The following is a 21,182-nucleotide window of genomic DNA, read 5'->3' as shown; positions in this document are numbered from 1 at the left end:
TTTTTGTTTTTAGCTTCAATACTATATGGAATTTCTTGATTTTGAGCTAAAATTGTTTCTGTTCAAAGAATTTCCATCCAAGTTTTGGATTTTTAATTACCATTCAAATGTTTGAGTTAGTCATTCAATTTCCATCTTATTTATTGACTTCTAATTTATTTCAAATAATTTTTAAGAAGGTTCAAAATACCCCAAATTGCCTATTTTTCACCTTTTTTTTGACAAAATTCTCATCACCATGGCTTAAAAATGCATAATGCCCATCTTCTTGCTTAGTCATTGCGCGTGACATTCAAATATACCAAAAAGAGAGTGAATATATTTGAATACTTTATTAATCCCTTTTGGCCCATCGATGCAATTTGCTACTATTTAACAACTTAATTCGAGGTTCTTAAATAACTTTAGCTATTATTTCCTTAAAAAAAAAAGAAAAAAAAAAAAACACTTTACTACTCTTCATTATGGCATTGCTCAAATTTTTAAACTCTTCATTATGCCATTGCTCAAAATTTTTAAACCCACCATTCTTAACAACTTTACTTCTTACATTACCCAAAGCATATGCAACAAATTTGCATTGGTGAAGATGGGTTTGGTCTCTTTACTGATATAAATTATCGTAAACTCGGAGAGGAGCACGTGCGTGAAAGCTTTAGACATTTTTTATTTTGTGATTGGCAACAAGGAAGGGAAGGGTGGAGAGAAATGAGCTCTGTAAATCAAGCAGCAAAATAGAGGAGACAGGTAGTTATTTTTAGAAAAATAATGGTGAGATTGGGTTAAAACATAGGAACTGTAGAGTTAAGATGGTGGGTGCCAAAATGAGTATTACTAATCAATTGTGAATTAGTTTCCACTTCTTTAACAAAAGCTGAAATAAAACTAGAAGGTATTTTCATGGTTTGTAAAAAAGGCTAGATTGAGTTATTCAATGATCGAAAGAAGAAACAGGGATAAAGAAGGAGAAGATAATGGAGGAGAAGAGACATATTTGATATGGGTAGTCTTTTGAAGGTGAAGAGTGCTGGAAATTAAAACTTTGTTTGGGAGAGAGGATGTCACGGGAGGATGGAAAATAGCAAGAGAAAGTTACTTTCACCTATTTGGGAAAGCTATGAAAAATATCAGTGGAAGGAAAATAAGTTGTATTTTTCACCTGGGCCCACTTAAAGGTTATATCCCCGAATTGGAGAGAAAATCAACTATTTTGCAGTGAAATTTCCACTATACAATGAAATTACAATAATATCATAACTTGATTACTGTAGATCCTTTACCAAATTCAATTGATTACTGTAGATTCTTTTCCAAATTCAATTTATAACTGCAGATTATTTCTAATAAACCAAAAGAGTCACTCAATAAATAAAAACCAAAATCTCCTTTCACCTTCACCCATTATTCCTTTCCCTCTTCTTTTCCAAATTCAATTTATAACTACAGATTATTTTCAATAAATCAAAAGAGCCACAACATAAACAAAAAAAATAATAATAATAAAAATCTCCTTTCACCTTCACCCATTGTTCCTTTTCCTCTATAAATAACAACAAACAAACAAACAAACAAAATATTATTACAAAAAACTTGCAAATTGATATGGATCAAGGGAGAAGATAAAGGATCCTCTAGCTCTACCTGCCGGGCCAATCACAAGAGCTCGTGCAACCAAGTTACGAGTAGCCTTAAATGCATTTGTTCAAGAACAAATCACAATGGAGCTTCAAGATCATAGTTATGCATGATGTGAGATTGAACTTGAAGAAGCACCAAAGTTTGTTATGGTGCTTGAGGCATACAAAGAGGCTGCCCATTGATGCATTTTACATGCTCTATACTTAGGCAAATTTAGGAGGATGTTATTTTATTATGAGCTTAAGTATGGGCTGTGTAGGGCCTCTGGCCCATTTGTCCTGTTTTGTTTAAATTCTTTTAATGGACTTAATTAATTAGTATAAGGCTGGTTGAACTTATTTTCCAGAGTTGGGTCAGCCCTAGATTAGTTAATGTTTAAGTCATGCTTGTTTTAATTAGTTAGCTTGGACTTGTATTTATTTAAGCCCATTTGGGCCATATTAGGTTTAGGCCTAGACTAGCTTAAGTTAATAGCTAAATTAGGTTTAGCTTAGGGTATTTATATTATTTTGTAAGAGCTGCCGGAAGCCAACATTAAGATTAATCAAACTAAACGTTTTTTTTTTCTTGTTCTTTCAAACAACAGATCGTGTTCTTCATCATTGTATGAATGCAACCAAATTAACCTTAGTAATTAAGATTGTGAGTTCTACAAGATTAATTGCACCTTTCAGAATTATTTTCAAGAGTACTTGAAGGTAAGTTTCTGTTTCTTGTCTAAATTCCTTTCTTTCTCTCTTCAAGAGTACGTGGGGGTTTCAGGGATTGACGGATACTTTCGTGATTGCATGCTTTCCGCTAGATTCTCCTTGTTAATTTGCAAGAGTACTTGTTAATTAGCTAGAATCGCATTATCTTGTATTAGAGCCTATGGTTATGGATTTCAATCTATCTTAGGGCTAGAGCAGTTTAAAAAAAAAAAAATTATGTTAGTTACAGTGCAAATTAGACGTGAAAAAAAATTTTTTAGTTACAGTATGAATTGGAAGTGAACAAAAAAAAAAAAAAAATTAAGCACTTGAGAATTATATGTTATACTTGCATATGCTAGTCAACTATATGTTTCGTATCAAGCACTTAAGAATTGATTTGTGTCAACCCAAAATTGAGCACTGAAGTGATTTGACATTCTAGCATTGCTGTGGTTACAATTTTGTTCTTGGGAAAGTTTTCTTGAATACTTGCTTTGATAATTAGATTAATTACGTCCATAGTTAATTTTGCTTTGTAGTGAATTAACTTTTTTCATCTTGTCTAGAATTGTCTATTTGTTGATTCTTGTATTCTGTTATTTGTTTGTTTGACAATTAGAGCTATAGTACTTAGAAATTTTTGGATCCCGCACACTTAGGGAGAAGCACACCCGTGCTAGCCCCTGGAAGTCTAGGCGATTCTGCAGGCTAGGGAGAAGCACGCCCATGCTGCCCCATAGCACGCCCGTGCTAGCCACTGGAAGTCTAAGCATGCCTGTGCTAAACATAGCACGCCCATGCTAGCCTCTAGAAGTCCAAAACTTACCCGTGACGTTCCAGCACGCCCATGCTTTGCCTCTTGTCATTGTTAAAGTGTTATTTGCTTGTTCCTTCACTTTAGTTTATTAAGTTCAAGCAATACGCATTCTTGTTCTTGTATTGCAATTCAAAACGTTGTGTTTTCTTGTTAAAGTTTGCGCATTATTTGGCTATATTCTTTGCTTTCCTAACTTTCTCTTGACTTTTATAGTAACTTTGGGATTTTGAAGTGCAATTATTCAAGTGGAAAGAGTGGTAAAAGGCTAGAGTGAAAACCCATATATAGAGAAAAGCCAAATAAAGAGAGAAACACGTGAGGGAGTGATACACTGACCATCTTCCTTTAGTTTGTTTGTTGTTTTATTTCAGGATGTCAGATTCATCTGAAGACAAGAATGACAGCCCTCTTAAAGTTGAAGATCCAAAACTACAAGCCTTTCTAGATGCTTTCTCTAGAGAGATGGGACGAATCACTAGGCTTATGGAGAGCTTTAACGATAGACTGGAGCTTCAAGAACAAAAGACAGAGAAACATGATCCTAATGCCACGAGGAGGGGTGCAACCACTTCCAAAGAGCACTCTAGACAAGGTTGGCATGAAGAGTATGATGAAGAGGATGAAGACTGGCATAGAGAGCCCTTGTGGACAAGAGGAGGCCGAAACAACAGAGGTAGAGGAAGAGGGATTGGTAGAGGCCGTGTCTACAGAAATGATGCCTTCTATGAGGAGGGTGAAGTTGAGGCCGACACACCACTAGATGATAACTTGGGTAACATCAAACTCAAGGTGCCACCTTCCAAAGGCCGGAATAACGCAGATGAATACTTGGAATGGGAGAGAAAGGTTGAGATGATCTTTGATTGCAACAGATACACTGAGGAGAAGAAGGTGAAGATTGTAGCCTTAGAGTTCCAAGATTATGCTCTGTTTTGGTGGGATCAACTTAATCAGAGTAGAAGGAAAGTGGGTAGATGACCTATCAACAATTGGGAGGATATAAAGGAGGTAATGAGAAAACATTTTCGTCCTGCTTATTATTTCAGAGAGTTGCAACAGAAGCTTCATAGGCTCACTCAAGGAGCCAAATCAGTGGAAGACTACCATAAAGACATGGAGATGTGCATGGCTAGAGCACATGTAGAGGAGGATGAGGAGATGACTATGGCTTGATTCTTAGGGGTCTTAACAAAGATATAGCTGATGCAATAGAAATGTACAGGTATGATTCCATGGAGGAGATGCTGAATATGGCTATAAAAATTGAGAAGCAGAGAAAAGGGAAGAGCACTACCACAAATGGGGTTACCAACAACAACAGCAACTCTTGGAGTGCTAGATGGCCTAAAGGGAGGAGAAGAAATAGTTTCAAGGCTCTACACAAAAGGGAGCAGAATTTAGTGTCTAAGGCATTCACACCTAATGCTCCAACTTATCAAAAAGGACCAAGCCCCAACACTCATAGTAAAGACATCAAATGTTTCAAATGTCTGGGAAAGGGCCATATAGCTTCTCAATACCCTAACAAGAGGGTAATAGCGATTCGGGATGGATACACATATTCTGAATCTAAAGATGAAGAAAACCCAATGCCGCCACTTGAGGACTGCAATGATGATGACGAGGCTGACGAAGATGTTTTACAACCTGAGATGGGTCAATTATTAGTTACCAGGCAAGTTCTCAACATGCAAGTTCAAGAAGAGAGCCTAGAACAGCGAGAGAACATCTTCCATACGAGATGCTTGGTACTTGACAAGGTATGCCTTTTGGTTATTGATAGTGGAAGTTGCACTAATGTAGCTAGTTTGAGCATGGTGCAGAAATTGGGTTTGGTATGTGACAAGCACCCGAGGCCATATAAACTTCAATGGCTAAATGATACGGGTTCTGTGAGGGTGAATAAGCAAGTGAAGGTACCATTTTCTATTGGATGGTACAAGGATGAGGTCACCTGTGATGTAGTGCCTATGCTAGCTGGGCATATTCTTTTAGGCCGCCCATGGCAATTTGACAGGCGAGTCCAGCATGATGGGTACACCAACCAGTTCTCCTTTGCCTATTTGGGTAAGCATGTGGTTCTTGCTCCTTTGACACCATAAGAGGTCTATTTGGACCAAATGAAGATATTAGAGAAAGAGGGGCAGAATTGTATTCATGGAGAGGGAGAAAAGAAAAATGATGAAAGAAAGGGAAAAGAGGCCAAGAGTGAAAAGAAACAATTAAATGGCACATTGGTGAGTGAAAAACCAAGAGAGGGAAGAAAGAAACAAAACATGTATATGAGAGAGAGAGAGATCCGAAGCAGTGTTAATGAGGGTAGGCCAGTCTTGATGATTCGTTTTAAGGAGATTTTGCTTCATTTGACTAACATTGACACTTCTTCTTTGCCTTCTAGTTTTGTTTCTTTGTTGCAGGAGTTTTCTGATGTGTTTCCTGATGAAATGCCTAGCGGACTGCCACCCCTAAGAGGCATTGAGCATCAGATTGACTTTGTGCCTGGAGCAACAATTCCTAACAGACCAGCTTATAGGAGCAACCCCATGGAGACTAAGGAGTTGCAGCGTCAAGTTGATGACCTGTTGTCTAAGGGTTTTGTGAGGGAGAGTATGAGCCCATGTGCAGTTTCTGTACTACATGTGCCTAAGAAGGATGGCTCTTGGAGGATGTGTGTTGACTGCCGAGCTATCAACAAGATCACAGTTAAGTATCGCCATCCAATTCCTAGGCTAGATGATATGTTAGATGAACTGCATGGTAGTAAATACTTTTCAAAAATTGATTTAATGAGTGGATATCATCAAATTAGGTGATGAATGGAAAACTGCCTTTAAGACTAAATATGACTTATATGAGTGGATTGTTATGCCATTTGGTTTGACTAATGCACTGACACTTTCATGTGATTAATGAACCATGTTTTACGTGCTTTTTTAGGCAAGTTTGTTGTGGTCTATTTTGATGATATATTTAAGGGGTTTTGGTAACACCACTGACCAATTTCCATTTGATGTGATTCCTTGAAGGTGATATTATTTATGGATTCTGATGTTGTGACATGCGCTTGATTGAACGGGTGTTCACTGTATAAATTTGAAAAGTATTTTGCGTGACTGTTTGGATTATGTATTATTTATTATTATTCATTTAGTTTGTGAAACTCACTCCTTTCCCTTAAAATTTTCCTAGGAGGTAGACATATTGCAGATCCAGATAAGCTCGCATCCTTCTTCGCAGAGTTACAATAGTAATTTCCATCTTTTGATAATGTTTAAATATACAATATTGTGTGTATGAATGGATTCGCGTCCATTTACTAGGCTCCGCAGTTAGAATGTTTTGCTCTACATTTTATTTTGTAAAAATTAGTAGTGTGCTGGTCAGTAAACCTATGGATTATTTTCTAATTGTCTCTCTAAAGGTTATGGATGGACCTGTTGGCCCATATTATGAATGACGTGAATTGTACAATAAAAATATATGCAGATTCGAGCTATGAATTATTTGAAATATTGAAGATGGCCAGAGATATTGATAGAATGGTTTAATAACGTCATAACATGGGCTTATTGTTCCTAAAGTCGATCGATAAGAAATAGATTCACGTGAGTTAGGCCTATTACGGGCCTCGGAGACCTTAAGCTTACCTGGGCTCTAGTGCTAGTCCGATCCACGATTTTGGATCATGACACAAGCAATGAATGAAAAAAATTTACAATTTACAGTTATCTAAAATTTGCTAAAAATATAATAAATATAAAAGAATACATAAATGAATTTGTAGTTAGTTTTTCCTTCATTTTCATCTCCATCAATATAATATTTTTCATACCTACATTTACACACATGATTGGTGACATAACAAAGAAAATATTATTAAAGAAATAAGATTAAAGAGGAGAATGTTATGCAAAAAAAAAAAAAAAAACCCCATAAAAAATTACACAAAAAGTTTAAAAAAAATCTTAAAAAGAAAAAAAGATCAAAGAGTTAACATTATCTCAATCGAAGAAGAAGGCAATGACATGTTTGAATTGAACATACATATATATAAAGAAAGAAATAAATAAAGTAATAATCAAAACTCAGAGAATTGAAAAGCAATAGAAAAAAAGAGAAAACCACTTTGAAAAAAAATTATTCGAACTGAGGTATATATAAATAGATATAGGTACACGTAGATAGATATAAATAAGAAAAAAAATCAAAAATTTTAAAAGTTTTAATTTCAAAATTCAAAAAATTTTAAAGTATCAATTATTTAAAATTTTAAATATTGTATATATTAGATTAAATATAGAAAAGGTAGTGTTTAAAAATCAATTAGAAAATGAGAAAATTTATAAAAAAAGAAAAATAGAAATACCTGAAGAACAAAGTGCAAATTAAGCTGTTTGATTTTTTTTTTTTCATGATTATATATATAGATAGATAAATAAATAGGTCTAAAAACAAAAAAAAAAAAAAATCAGTGGGTTCAATTCTTAAGAGGCCCAAATTTTAAAAAATGCCCACATTTTATAGAAAAATTCAGATTTTGAATTGAACCAATTTTAAACTGACTCAGTTCATTGATTTTTAGCCGATTTTCATTCGGTATTTATTGGTTCAGGCCGGTTTTTTTGACTTGCAGTTTTTTATACAATCCAGTCCAGACCACAGTCCGGCTTTCGGTTAAACCAATCGGTCAGATCCGATTTTCAAAACAATGATAAATAACGATATTTTTTTTTTGGGTATTTTATCGGTAAAAAATTATTTTCTTGTCGTGGTATCTTGAGCTAAAAAAGGAGAAATAATATCCCACTTCACCCATGAATATCCTAATGAAAAGATAAATTGTTTGAATAATGTGATTCGGCAAGGCTATTAAAATTGACTTAACTAAAGTTATTTGGCCCGTAAAAGACAGGAAATTAATTTTCCAACTAGCTAAATGAGAGTTCACCTTAGTCAAAAGGTTATAAAAATTCAATTTGCTAACCCTTCCCTGCAAAATGAGAACAATAAATTTCAGTTACAAATTTTTTTTTTTTAAGTTAGATAATTGGCTTTCATTTTCCAATCAAATAATTCAATTTAGATTGAACTAATCTTTCAAAATTATTAATAAATAAACGATTCAAAAGTAAATAAAAGAACAGAACTGAATTCAAATTAATTAATAATTTTTAGTTTTTAATATTTTAGAACGTAAGGATCTAGTCAGATTGCTAATATATCCTTATCCACATCTCATGGTTAATTAAATTGGATCAAATTCCAAAATATAAAAAATCTTATTTATATTGCTTAAGATAATATCTAAATCTTTTTTATCACTTCTTTCCTGATTTTGCATACGTTAATCTCTCATTTATAGTTGAAAAAACCCAAAATAAACCATAGTATATATGTGGAGGAGGAGTTAAGATTCATTTTGTTGATGTTTATCAATTAACTATTACTTGAAGACCCTGATCACCATATAACCTGAAGCTAGCAGTGAAAGATTAAGAGGAGATTATAGTGAGAAAGGCTCGATCAAAAGAGATGGCTGGAGGGGGTTTTACAAGTGATGGAAATCTAAAAAGAGCTCATCTTTATGAGTATAGAATTACTGGTTATTTCATATTTGCTTGTGTTGTTGCAGCACTTGGAGGATCACTTTTTGGGTATGATCTTGGTGTATCTGGTGAGATACAAGTTGGGGCCTACGCACTTTCATTTCACTCGGTTCATAACTAAGTCTGCACTAATATGTATTAATCTTGGATTGGTTTAATTTCAGGTGGAGTAACTTCCATGGATGATTTCTTGAAGCATTTCTTTCCGAAAGTGTACAGGAGAAAACAAAAGCATCTCAATGAGACAGATTACTGCAAGTATGACAATCAGATTCTAACACTTTTTACATCATCATTGTATTTTGCAGCCCTCATTTCCACTTTTGGAGCATCCCATGTAACGAGAAATAAAGGCAGGAAAGGAAGCATTATTGTGGGATCTATTAGTTTCTTTCTGGGTGCAACTCTTAATGCAGCTGCTGTGAACATTTGGATGCTAATCATCGGAAGAGTACTTCTTGGAGTAGGCATTGGCTTCAGCAACCAGGTAATAATTAATTTTAAATTACTATGATAAAAGAAATATTATATAATCTGCCCGTTAAGGGCAACCTAACCCATAAGGGCCAAAAAGCCCACCCCATTGTTCCTAACCGGACCTGCGACCCTGGTTCTTAACATAGTATCTGATTATAAAGGCTCAACTTGCCACATTCAAGTCTAGGCTCAAGGCCTTTGAGGTATTCAGGACTTCGTAGAACTGCCTATACTGAAACTTTCACCCACGTAGAACTGCGTTTGCCCTGTACTGCCCATAGAGCTCTTTTTCTATGGAGACATCATCTCTTCTTATTAGAGCATGATGCCCGCAACCTAGTTCACTTAAAGTTCGGTCCTGCATACCAGCCTGGGGATGGCGGAGAGCATTACGGGGAGTCTCACCTAGCATCTCACCTCTTGTGATAGCAGCATCACCCTTGTCATTGGGCTAGGAATCATTTGCTTCAAATTTGTCCAATTAGTTAATTTTGGTGTAATAATTTTATTGAATGTTTGTAATTAATGTTGCAGGCAGTTCCTTTATATCTCTCAGAAATGGCTCCAGCAAAAATCCGAGGAGCGGTTAACCAACTGTTTCAGCTTACAACCTGCTTAGGAATTCTGATAGCGACTCTGATAAATTATGGAACTGAAAAAATCCATCCATGGGGATGGAGATTATCTCTTGGTTTAGCTACAGTTCCAGCAACACTAATGTTTATTGGTGGCCTTTTCCTTCCTGAGACACCAAACAGCCTCGTAGAACAAGGGAGATTAGAAGAAGCCAAACAAGTATTACAGAAAGTCAGAGGTACTAAGAACATCGATGCTGAATTTGCTGATCTTATGGATGCAAGTAATGAAGCTCGAGCAATAAAACATCCTTTCAGGAATCTTTTCAGAAGGAAAAATAGGCCTCAATTGGTAATAGGAGCTATAGGAATTCCAATGTTTCAACAATTGACAGGAAATAATTCCATTCTTTTCTATGCTCCTGTGTTTTTTCAAAGCTTGGGTTTTGGTTCTGGTGCATCTCTATATTCATCTGTTATAACAAGTGGAGCTCTGGTTGTTGGTGCTCTTATGTCAATGGCTTTCGTAGATAAATTTGGCAGAAGAGCTTTCTTTCTTGAAGCTGGTTTTGAAATGTTCGTCTGTATGGTATAGCTACCTTAAACCTACTACTTCAAAATCTTTTGTTCGAGTTTGCATGCATATCTTCTGGGCTTTGAATGTGTATTTTCTTGATTTGCAGGTTGCTACAGGTGTAACTTTAGCCCTCAAGTTCGGACAAGGACAAACCCTTCCAAAAGGAATTGGCATTTTCTTAGTAGTTGCACTTTGCTTATTTGTGCTGGCTTTTGGAAGGTCTTGGGGTCCACTGGGTTGGCTAGTTCCAAGTGAACTCTTTCCATTAGAGACAAGATCAGCTGGACAGAGTATAGTTGTCTGTGTTAATATGATCTTCACTGCTTTGATAGCTCAATGTTTCCTCGTCTCTCTCTGTCACCTCCGGTATGGGATTTTCTTGCTGTTTGCCGGATTGATGGTGATCATGACTGCTTTCATCTTCTTCCTCTTGCCAGAAACAAAGCAAGTACCAATAGAAGAGGTATACCTTCTCTTTCAAAACCATTGGTTCTGGAAGAAAATTGTAGGAGATGGAGATAAAGGTGATGCTGATGAAAAATCAGGATCACAAGCTTAAATAATTACCAACATTTATTTATTATTCGGTCAAATTTGTTTAGGGCTCTATACTTCTTTCTTTGTTCATTTCTGTCAATAAAATGGCTTCCAATTAATTTCTTTGAATTTTATTTTCTTTTTTATTCGCTGTATAAATACAGTTCCCCGTGATATTCCCTATCATTTCCACATTTCCGTTTCCATGCAACATAAACTAAAAATGTGAAAATATATTAAGCATGTTTCAAAGCTTAGCAACTTTAATTAACTGTACACAATTTATATTGCGATATAGCACTTTATACTAATTTTTCAATGAATAGGATAACATTCTGTCATTGGGTTTGGGCAGCTCTGAATAGATCTCTCCATTTCTGGGGATCGCTTCCAGGGCCGTCGCCCTGCACAAATGCAAATCTTAGTTCAGCAAAATGAAGCAATTACTCAAAAGCTTTACAATAACTAATTCAAAAGTTGAACTGAAATATGTGTGTGTGTGTGTGTGTGTGTGGCTCATTATCTAAGAATTACTGAAAATCTACAGGCCTCAGTAAGGTGGAAGGGTAAATGGCTAAGGAACCTTAATCTATATATTTCTCTGTCTATTGTAAACGAAATCGCAAAGCTCGATGGACGTGGGCAAATTGGTTGTGTATTTTTGACTGTTTATATTTGTTTGTATGTCCATGCGTGTGAAAGTTTCCAACAATTAATGGTTATATTTATTGAGCATTCAAATATTTTTATTACCTCAACAGAGTTAATTTCATAAATTTGACCTTCAGTAGATTCTATATCCAATGCCTGAATGCAAGCTTCTGCGACTACGAGTCTGCTTACCTCTCCAACAAGCTTATCGCCTGAGAACACAAACATAAAAACTGTTAAGAGAATAGAGATGGGAAAGATGTTCTTATATTTGTTGAATTTATTTCCCGTTTATCACTGAAATTCAATGATAAATTTGATGTTCAAAAAACTGGTGAAGTGGCTGCGTGGAGTGTAGCACACCCTACTAAAGATAGAAAGTTCACTTTATTAAATTTTCACTGGGAACCAAAATTTTAAAATTGTACCTTGATCAATAAGAACTGCACGCCGTTGCCCAGCAGTAGCTTTGAGCAAGGTGTTCAGATCATATGATGTGTAAGGTCCATCAGTTAATCTACCAGCTCTGAGACATAGAAATGTGCTGTAAACATACATGAAATAATGTGCAATTGCATAGTGAAAATTGTTCTCTACTAGTTACTACACTGAATTGTTAATATCCCAAGATCAGAAAAATTGAGTTATCATCTCACACCTAATAATGGTAAATGGAAGACCAGACTGGCGAACAAAATCCTCCCCCATCTTCTTGTACTTAAGAACACCAAAAAGATTCATAATGCTGCAAAGAAAAATTTCAAAACGAATAAATTCAGTACGATCACACAGAAGTGTAGAATATTATATCATTTGCTTCTTTTTAAGAGGAACTTCAAGGGGTTGATAAAGACAAACAAAGGGAAATTAGTGGCAAAATATAGAATCAGAAAGGCGCAAAGTTGTGTCTCTGTATTTCATGATTCAACACATATATTGATTTTTTTTAATGATTAAAATTGATAACCAAATGCTTCAATAAGCAGAAGTCAGGTCCAAGCCAGCACGTATATGTGTCTTTCAAATTCAGAGTAGTTACATTCATAAGCTATCATAGGTTCCAGGCATATATCTCCTCCTAAAGCATAAAAAGACCCAAATCATTTCATAAAAGTGATTCTCAATTGAGAAAACACTTTCAGAAAAACAAATTAATATCCTTTTGTTGCAACCTATTCATGTGTCCTTAAAAGTGTAAAGAAACTGTAAAGAAACTGAGACTAATTTTCCCAACTCCTATTTCCTTCCATTTTAAAAGTGTAAAGAAACTGTCAAATCTAATGAGCAAAGCATCGGATTTTGTCCACACCAAAGAGAAAGAAAGAGTGATTATGAACATAACCAGTGTTTTCTTTCATTTTTCCTACAGTAATGTGCATATTAAATTCACCATCTAAAGTAGATATTTCTGGTGCATTCATTGGCAGTACGATCAGCAATTTTGTTTTGTTGATCTCAAACCAAAATCAAGCTATAGGCTAGGCTCAATGGAAAACTAAATAGATCTCACCTCCATGGCAACTCATCGAACTTGGTTACACCAACTGATGAAACAAGAACGATTCTCTTCAATGATGAAGGCAATGCAGAGACGAGATTTCTCACCCCCTCCCAATCTTTAGAGAAAATAAAAGAGTTAATGGAATTAAATGTGCACATTTTCTGCATGAATGCATTCATATATCTTCATGAATGGAAGCCACAAAATAGTTTACACAAATTAATGTAAAGCAGTTCCTCAACGGGTTTATTATAATGAAATAACAATAATTATCAGGTAGAATCCACAGGACAGCAAATAACCGGAGATATTAACAAACAGTTTCAGCTTTTCTCCAGAACAGCCTCATTTATGGATGTACAATTAGAACTTAAGTACCAAAGTCACAACATCAAAGAACCAAATCAATATGGGTTTATACTCGGATCAGTTGGTCCCACAATCTTTGACTTGTTTACATGGAAATAGATGCTCAGAATACCAAAAAGAAAAGGTACTTAATACAGGGATTCTTCACCTCAAATTAGACAGGAGCCTTTCAAAGGGGTGTATAGATATTACTGTTATTATCATTATCAAAAAAGAAAAAGAAAAAAAAAAAAAAGAACAATATTAGTTACATTAATGCATATGCCATTATTCCAATTACTCTGATGATTGTGTAGGCACAATTTATGATCTAGGTTCAGCATTTTCTTATTATCTGCATCTCTCTATATTACTCACACTCCAAAGTGAAGTAAGCTTTTAAATGATCCAAGCCATTCATTGGCCAATGACCCCATCAATTTGCAGAATCTATTCCACATGAAGGTTTAAGATCTTTTATGGCTTTTGATTTTTTTATGTTTCTTTTTCTTTTTCTTTTTCTTTTTCTTTTTCAGGAATCTGTAGACCTGGTAGATTAAACTGACTGGATGTCACACAAAATTCAGTTTCATCATGTTGAGCATCACTAAAGAGGTAATTTTCTGCTGATAAAACTGAAGCTACAGATGGATTTCATCCTGAAATTTTATTAATTACAAGGAAAGAAACTTCTGACCTACTCTTTCTGGTGTGTTATCTCCATCCCATCGCTTCGAAGGAAAGGCTGTTGTTCCTGTGCAGCATATCACATGTGTGATTCCCTACAAGAAAATTCATATTGCATAAGTAACTAGATAGGCCATATACCCAAGTTCTCTTTTCAGCCTTCAGAAAAAAAGTTAAAAGGACAGATGCATGAATAAGAAGATATACAAACCTCGAATATTGATGGATCTAGATCCTCCGGGTTCCGAGTGTCCCCCTTATATACCTAGCAAGTTTTAATAGCCCTTTATGATTATGTTCTATGTCCTGAGGAAAGAAAAGAATTTTAAAGCAAAAAATTTGTTTGTGCTACTTTATTTTTTAGGTATAGTAACAATATGTAGTGTGCATAAGCCAAGAAAAGGTTACTTTCAGCTTATCCTCGTCTTGTTTGCCAAACAGTGTTGTTGCTTTCTCAGGATCTCGTAGCAACAAGCGTGACCTGATATTCCGGTCAAGCAATGATGCCACTACCAACTGCCCTGAAAAGGGATAGACATATTAATTTTCCACGAAGTAGGGAAGAAGAAGAAGAAATCAATCTACAATACAGAAAAAGTTACACATTAGAACTCCAACATGAAAATTGGCGGCAACCATTACATATAGCTTTAGAAAAACTGTGAAGCCCATTGCAGGATAATACAAAAGAAATCAAATTGATCATGAAAGGTTAGTTTCACGACCATGGTTTTTCTGTCAAGTAAATACATGCAGGATCAAGAAGCAAGGAAAAATCTTTAATTGAAGTCAATTTCTGATGTCATTTTTATCAGACATACTGTTCTCTGTAGTAATGCCAGACATCTTATTGGCATTAAGTGTAATCCAGAGATAAAAGATGGATCATAAGTTATATATACCCTTCAATCTTCTGATATGAAAGTTTGTTTTCTATTACAATAATATGCAAAAATTGTCATATATCATCAGCAATTACAGGTCCAAAAATAGAAAAACTCCTAAACCCTCAGAACTCATAGTCAATATGCTGATTCTAATTGCCATCAAAGGAATGTTTAGTGATAATAGTTGTTTTATATCATATGGAAATATTTCCATGTATCTTACTGGATACGTGTCTAATATAGATTCCTCTCAAACTCTATACAAATGCAAAACGACACATTCTAATCAATTAAGGCATCACATCCTTTCCCAAAATGGAAGACAAAGCAACTTGTGGATTTCACCATATTTGTCAATCATAATCATAAATTCTTTAAGCATGGTTGTAATCATAAATTCTTTAAGCATTTTCCTACAAATGAATCCCATAAAATTTTATAGAATTCATTTGTAAATTTATACATTTCATTTTTGTTATAAATCAATTCATTTGGAATCCTATCTCATTAGTTCTATGGAATGGTTTGGTTTGAACTAAGTGTGAAAAAGAATTCAAAATTTAAGGATTACGGTTACAAACATTATAATTCATTCACAAATAAATTTTATTAAAAGCAAATTTTCATTCATGTGATCCAAATGATTAAGCAATTGGATTTGACATTATGTTGATTCTCTATGATTTTACCCTTGAAAAACACAAATCCAAATACTCAATAACTTCAAATGACAAACCATCCAAATAGATCCATAAGGAATTCATTTGTAAATTCACGCTAAGGAAGTAAGGATCATCACCACCAATCAAAATAATCACAAGAAACACAAATGTAACAATTTCTCAATTTCTTCTTCTTTTTTCCACAGCATTTCCACTATCACAATCATGGCAACAAATTACATAACACTTAATTTTAATTAGTGAGACCCAGAATCTTGATCAATAAAAAGACTCTATTTTGGGTATGAGAAAAAAGGGCAAGAGATAGATAGAGCTTAGCTTACCAACACCACCAGAGCCACCAACAACAAGAACGAGCTTGGAAGAGGAAGGAGTAGCAGCTATAGAATCATGGGTAGACTCTGAATTTGGTGACTGAATCACTTCTTCTTTCACAGCACGAACAACTAATGAGGAAGATGGAACTACTCTTTTGGAGCTTGAAAGGCACTTGAAAGAGCAATACCCAGAAGAATTATTCAGTGGCAATTTCGATAATCTTCCATGTGTAAAAGGAAATTCAGGAATTGGAGTGAATAACAGCTTACAAGCCATGAGGACTGAGGAGACAACCAACCAATGATGGCGTATGGAAGGAGAAACAGAGTGCTCGTTGGATTTGTGGCTGTTATATTTCCCAGAGCCTGGAAAAATCCCGCCATATTTTGGAACCTCTTCTTATACAGACGAAAGGTTGATATTAATTTTTATTATTTTAAAAGATTTTTTTTTTCATTTGTTGCTATACAATAATATTATTATACACTTTCAAGCCCAGTCCATTATAAAAGCCCATTATGAAGCCCGTTGAAGGAAAGGAAGAATACAAATTATATTTAAATGATTGAATGGTCAACAATTGAACCCGAAAGACGGCATCATCCATTACCACTAAGATAGAGGATTATTTGTTTAAAAGAATATTAACAATTACAAAAAAATAGAAGTCAATTTAGCGACTTTAACACCTCTAAACTTATTTAAAATTAGTCATGTAATGCGTTTTTTGAGTAAGCATGGCCCTGAGTTCAATTTGAACTACAGATGAACTAAAACTGGATTAAAATCATAGATTTAAAGTTTTAAATCGGAGATGTCGATTCAAGGGTCTGTTAAGATTTATGTGAATGTTAAAATCTGAATTTGAACCGGCATAGGGCTCGTGGTTTCGCTCCGATTTAAACCAAAAATTTTATATTTTTATTTTTAAAATTGTAATTATTTAGTCTATTCTATAGGCATCTAAAAGTCTAAATAACCTTTTACTACATAATATACTTTAATTAAGCGTTTTTTTTTTTTTTGGGAATACACTTTACTTGAAAAGTTGAAAATCTAAAATGGTAAAATGATAAAAAAAAAAGTGAAAAATGATACAAATAGGAGTTTAATGTTTTTCTTTTAAAATTTTTACTTAGTTAAAAATTACATTATTTAAAAAATTTTTTAAAATTTTCTAATAATTTATTTAATTAATAGCATTTAGACAAAATAAAACGATAACTTATTTCTTTATTATTTAAAATTAATTAATTGTATTTCTATATGAGTTTGGGCATTCTAAAAATTATTTAAAATAAAATTTGCCAATATTTTTTAAACTCATATTAATTTTTTTGAAATAAATATGTAATCTTAGAACCGAATTTTTATGATACACAGCTGAAAACCGTAATGGAACTGGCGATTTAAAGATCGGTTCAGGTTCAACATCTTAAAAAATTTAAATCGGTGGTTCAATGAATCATTCATGTCCACTTTTGAGCAGATATTCAATTTTTTATTATTTGAATATAAATGGTATTATTAATTTAACTAATTATTATAAAAAGGAATTTCAAAGTTTGCTATTTTAAATAAACATTAAGGATCATAAATTTTAATAATAATTGTAAAACTAAAAATATCATTATATATGCTTCACTAATATTTAAGTTAAAAAAATAAATTATAAAAAATAATAAAATGAATAAAATAAAAAGGCCAAATAGATATTAATAAAAAAATTAATTACTTTTAAAATAGAAAAAAAAAATATTAATATTTTTTTAATTTCTTTATAATTATATAGATATTTAAAATAATATTAATGACTTTTATTGATCATTAATTATTAAAAAATTAAAATTTTATTACTTATTAAAAAATGAAACATTTTCAAAATATTAATGATGTTATTAATTTTATATTAATTTTTAAAAATTATAAATATTATTAATATTATTAATGATACTAGTTTCACTTCATCGATATTTATAAATGATATTATATTCTATTTTCTTTAATTAAAAAAAATAAAAAATCTAACTAAACAAACCAAAATTTTAGAATTGTGTCATGTCACCCAATATGCTTCAAGTTTTATATATTTATTTAAAATAATTGAAAAGATTAGATTTCACTTTTCAAGTCAATTTAACTCAATTTAACCGTTAAATATTTTGATTTGACTTTTTACAAATTAATGAATTGATTCAATTTAATAGGATTGACTTTTACCCCTTGCATTTAAAACACTCAGATCAAAACTTTTTCTAACACTTCTAAATAAAAGTTTAAAATTTAGAAAAATATAATTTCTTCTAATATAGTAAATTTACAAAACACGCAGTATAACCATAATATGTTCGATCTAAGAAATGCATCGATTTTATATGCAATAACTCAATAATAAAGTTCAGTCTTAAAATGATCAAATGATTATATATTTATGAACTCAAAATTATCCGCCAAGGGATACAGGATACTTTATGTATCATTTTTTTTATTTCATATTTAATTAATTTTTTAATAAATTATACAGTCGATTCTAGCTATAGTTTTAATAAATATTTATATAAAGATTCTCGCATTGTAAGTATAACGAAAAATCATGAGTTAAATAGATCCAAAATATTAAATTTACCAGCATGTTCAAGTATTAAATTAACTGAAAATGTGAATTCTAATATTTTTTATCCAATTAAATAAGTTCAGAAGTCAAAATGGTCTTTATTTCTATAAAAGAAATCAATTATCTTTATAACTCAACATTTTTAGTAGGGATACAAAATAGGTCATAGCACTTAAACATGATTCATCTCACCTAACATAGCGGGGTAGAATTGTGTTTAAATAGATTCATATCATAAATGGATAATCCGCATGTGACACGAATTCAAATGGGTCATATCATAGGTTGGCCTGCATAACATGTCTAACCTATATAATGAATCATAAAGTGGTGTATATATATACACTTAGCGGATTATAGAAGTTATACATATCAGGTTTTCTATAATTTGTAACATTTATCTAAATAGTTTTATAATGCTTAATTGAATTTATTGTTTATGTGAATGATTTGTATATTGTGTTTGTATTAATTGGATGTTTTATTTTACTTTGCTTTAATGTTATATTATGGCAAAATGTAAGACCTTAATGAGTCTCATTTATTGCTTGTTTAATAGTTATGGGATTTGTGAAATTTGGAGGGCAATGGGTAGAATGTACTTTAGGTGTGGTATGTATTCTTTTCTCCTCACCCCCTTCTTTGGATGTTTACTTTTATGTGTTGTGTTTCATTAAAATGCTTGATTGATATGCTTTCCAAAAAATTGCATCAAAAGGGTTTTACATCTCAATTTTTATTTAATGGTATTATTGAGTAATTGTGAATTAATAGACAACGAGAAGGCCAGTTTAATCCGGCGTTATAGGTGCCTAACACCTTCCCATATCGTACCTAACTCTTGGACTTTTTATTTGATTTAAAACCAAATTAGTTGATTCCAAAGAATTGACTAATTCGAGAATTTTTCTTAATAAGGGTGGTGACTCTTAAAAAAAATAAAACTCTTACCAAAGTAAGAGGACCATTTTTCGAGGATTAAAAAATGGGTTAAATAAAGAAAACTAATTTAGTAAATAAAATTAACCAAGCCCGTTCAATCAGATTCTTTCCTTCATTCATGGAAAAATCGCGTGTCATCAGTCTGGTGACTCTACTGGGGATTGAACCAGCGGTCTCTGGTTTTCGATTTTGGGTTGGGGAAGAAAGTTAACTCCAAAAGTTGTCCACTTATTCACAATCTTTAATAACGCTATTAACTTTAAATTGAGTTTGCTTTTTGTACTTATAAATGTCATTCATACATTTATCTTTTCCTAATCTCTTTTTTACCCTAAACCCTAAAAGGTGATATTGGAGTTGTGATCCTTTCACTCTACTCGACTGTTGGGATCGGCCACAAATATACACCACTCATAAGTCAAGTACCTTTTGGTATATCAAAAGAATTGGCACAATCCGCTATCACCATTTGCTTAGACCCAAAGCAAATGGGAGGAAACAACAAATTCTCGCTTATGGAATATCCAAAACTGTATAAACCCGACCAAAGCTCATGTAATTGACCTTAGTTCCTTCCTCTATGATTACCTTAATAATCTATGATTGTTGCATTCATACAATAAATGCGAGAGGCGTTGGTCCAAAATCCTATGATGGTTTATGGGCCCACCCATTATGTCATAGGGTTTAGAAAGACCTTTGACCTTGAATCATGTGTGGGAGATATAAGGGCGAAGATCATGCATTTACCAACTCCCTTCTCCTCTTGTTTGTATATATTTGCTATGATTATGTTGTGCTTTATTCATGCATCACTTAACTTGTTTTATTGAAGCCATATAGATATATTCTATTATGGCTTGATCCCGATTTTCGAAGCACCAAAGGGCAAAGGACTTAAGGGAAGTGCCAAAAGCAAAATGAGCCAAATGAGCTCTTTCCAATGATGACTACAAGGTCGAAGCCCAAGTACCTAAGAGGGAAGCTCCTCCAATTCTAACTCCAACTAGAGAAGTCCAATTAGAAGAGGCTCATCAACTTTTGCTTGAAATAAATCAAGTGCAACTTGAAGCCATGACTCTCTTCCAAGGTGTGGAGGTGCGATTCACACTCATGCGCAATATCGCTAACCATCTTGTGGAAATCGTACACTTCACTGTACAGGATGCAAAGCCAAATCAAACCTCTTAGGATTTGAGTTTCAAAATTGTAAATAGTTGGTTAGGGCCTCAAAAGAACAATCAATGTAGAAAGTCAACTTTTTGAAAGTAATGAAATGAGTCTATTTTGAGCCAAATATTATTAATGCCAAAAGAGAAAAAGAGAAAAGAAGAAAAATCTCAAATATATATAAATAAAAGACCCTGCTCAAGTATTATTACACTTGAGGCAAAAAGAAAGGGGATACAAAATAATAAACAAAAGGCCATTACAAATATTTCACTATAAAATAGGGCAAATTTTGATCCTATCAGTTCTCAAGAGCCCTTCTTTGGTTTTTGGTGTCGAGCAGTCGTGGTAAGGTCACGATGGAATACAGCATTTTTTGCATTTCACGATGTCGTGATTACATTTTTGTATGCCATACCATATTCAAGATCCACGTATACATGCATCATGTTGTGTTTGCTA

The 21,182-nt window shown here is 33.3% G+C and overlaps 2 protein-coding genes across 3 annotated transcripts; one reads left to right on the top strand and one right to left on the bottom strand.

Annotated features, from left to right (window-relative positions):
• Window positions 1-8,546: 8,546 nt before the first annotated feature.
• LOC105647234 (sugar transport protein 14) lies at window positions 8,547-11,048 on the top strand. The gene is made up of 4 exons (XM_012233247.4): window positions 8,547-8,821; window positions 8,918-9,240; window positions 9,765-10,394; window positions 10,489-11,048. The coding sequence occupies exons 1-4, from the start codon at window positions 8,680-8,682 to the stop codon at window positions 10,939-10,941; spliced, it is 1,548 nt and encodes a 515-aa protein (XP_012088637.1). The 5' UTR covers window positions 8,547-8,679; the 3' UTR covers window positions 10,942-11,048.
• Window positions 11,049-11,132: 84 nt separating this feature from the next.
• On the bottom strand, window positions 11,133-16,408 carry LOC105647225 (NAD(P)-binding Rossmann-fold superfamily protein). 2 transcript variants are annotated; one of them, XM_020684561.3, is made up of 10 exons: window positions 16,264-16,408; window positions 16,000-16,165; window positions 14,515-14,627; window positions 14,318-14,371; window positions 14,117-14,201; window positions 13,081-13,186; window positions 12,229-12,315; window positions 11,999-12,096; window positions 11,673-11,782; window positions 11,133-11,323 (listed from the first exon to the last, which is right to left on the bottom strand). In XM_020684561.3, exons 1-10 carry the CDS (start codon window positions 16,375-16,377, stop codon window positions 11,258-11,260), a joined length of 999 nt encoding a protein of 332 aa, XP_020540220.1. In that variant the 5' UTR covers window positions 16,378-16,408; the 3' UTR covers window positions 11,133-11,257. The 2 variants fall into 2 exon arrangements, with proteins under 2 accessions (XP_020540220.1, XP_089577970.1); XM_089721844.1 differs by having other exon boundaries at window positions 16,000-16,378.
• Between the last annotated feature and the right edge of the window lie 4,774 nt (window positions 16,409-21,182).

Source organism: Jatropha curcas, chromosome 5 (genome assembly GCF_041381405.1).
Source record: "Jatropha curcas cultivar XTBG-Jc1 chromosome 5, XTBG_Jcur_1.0, whole genome shotgun sequence".
NCBI classification, from domain to species: Eukaryota; Viridiplantae; Streptophyta; class Magnoliopsida; order Malpighiales; family Euphorbiaceae; genus Jatropha; species Jatropha curcas.
The sequence above is the reverse complement of the archived record's forward strand: the minus strand, read 5'-3'. Positions and strand labels throughout refer to the sequence as shown.